Source organism: Sinocyclocheilus grahami, unplaced genomic scaffold, assembly GCF_001515645.1.
Source record: "Sinocyclocheilus grahami isolate Dianchi unplaced genomic scaffold, SAMN03320097.WGS_v1.1 scaffold16712.1, whole genome shotgun sequence".
Taxonomy (NCBI): Eukaryota; Metazoa; Chordata; class Actinopteri; order Cypriniformes; family Cyprinidae; genus Sinocyclocheilus; species Sinocyclocheilus grahami.
Window position 1 is genome coordinate 4,315 of NW_015516237.1, and position 480 is coordinate 4,794.

At 50.0% G+C, this 480-nt stretch overlaps 1 protein-coding gene across 1 annotated transcript in view; it reads right to left on the reverse strand.

Moving 5' to 3' along the window:
* The window catches only part of LOC107579334 (uncharacterized), a 4,540-nt gene extending 4,307 nt beyond the window's left edge, over positions 1-233 (reverse strand). Inside the window, exon 1 of the mRNA XM_016265175.1 lies at positions 14-233. Within this exon, the coding sequence (XP_016120661.1) occupies positions 14-233 (220 nt within the window). The remainder of the gene's footprint in view (positions 1-13) is intronic.
* Positions 234-480: the final 247 nt, after the last annotated feature.

Below are 480 nucleotides of genomic sequence, written 5' to 3' on the forward strand. Positions count from 1 at the left end.
ACGAGACTCAAACCGAAGGCATCAGCAAAGGACACTCTTCTGCTGCTAGAAGGGGGAAGCAAGGAGTCATCAGAGGACGCTGAACTCCGTCGTCTTGGTATGGGTGAAGATTTGGGCTTGATTCCTTCCAGATCCAGGGACTCCTCGTCCTCATCCCAGGGGCAGGATCCCGGCAAGCTCAGTATGTTGGAGCTGGCCCCAGTGGGACTGCACAGTTCTCCCACAGACTCCATCAGGCAGTGTGGCACAGAGTGAGAGGAACTCAGCCGGTCAGCCAGCAACTGACGTGCTGTGACTTAACTTATGGAATCAAGTTACATTTGACATTGTAGGGAAAAGCCAACTCTATATTTAGGGCAGAAACAACTTGAGCTATGCAGTCAGAGCTCAGGGGACCCATGAAAAAATATGTTGGAGGCACGCTTCAAACAACATAACATTGTCATGAATACACAGTAGTGATGCGCAGAGTTATATCGA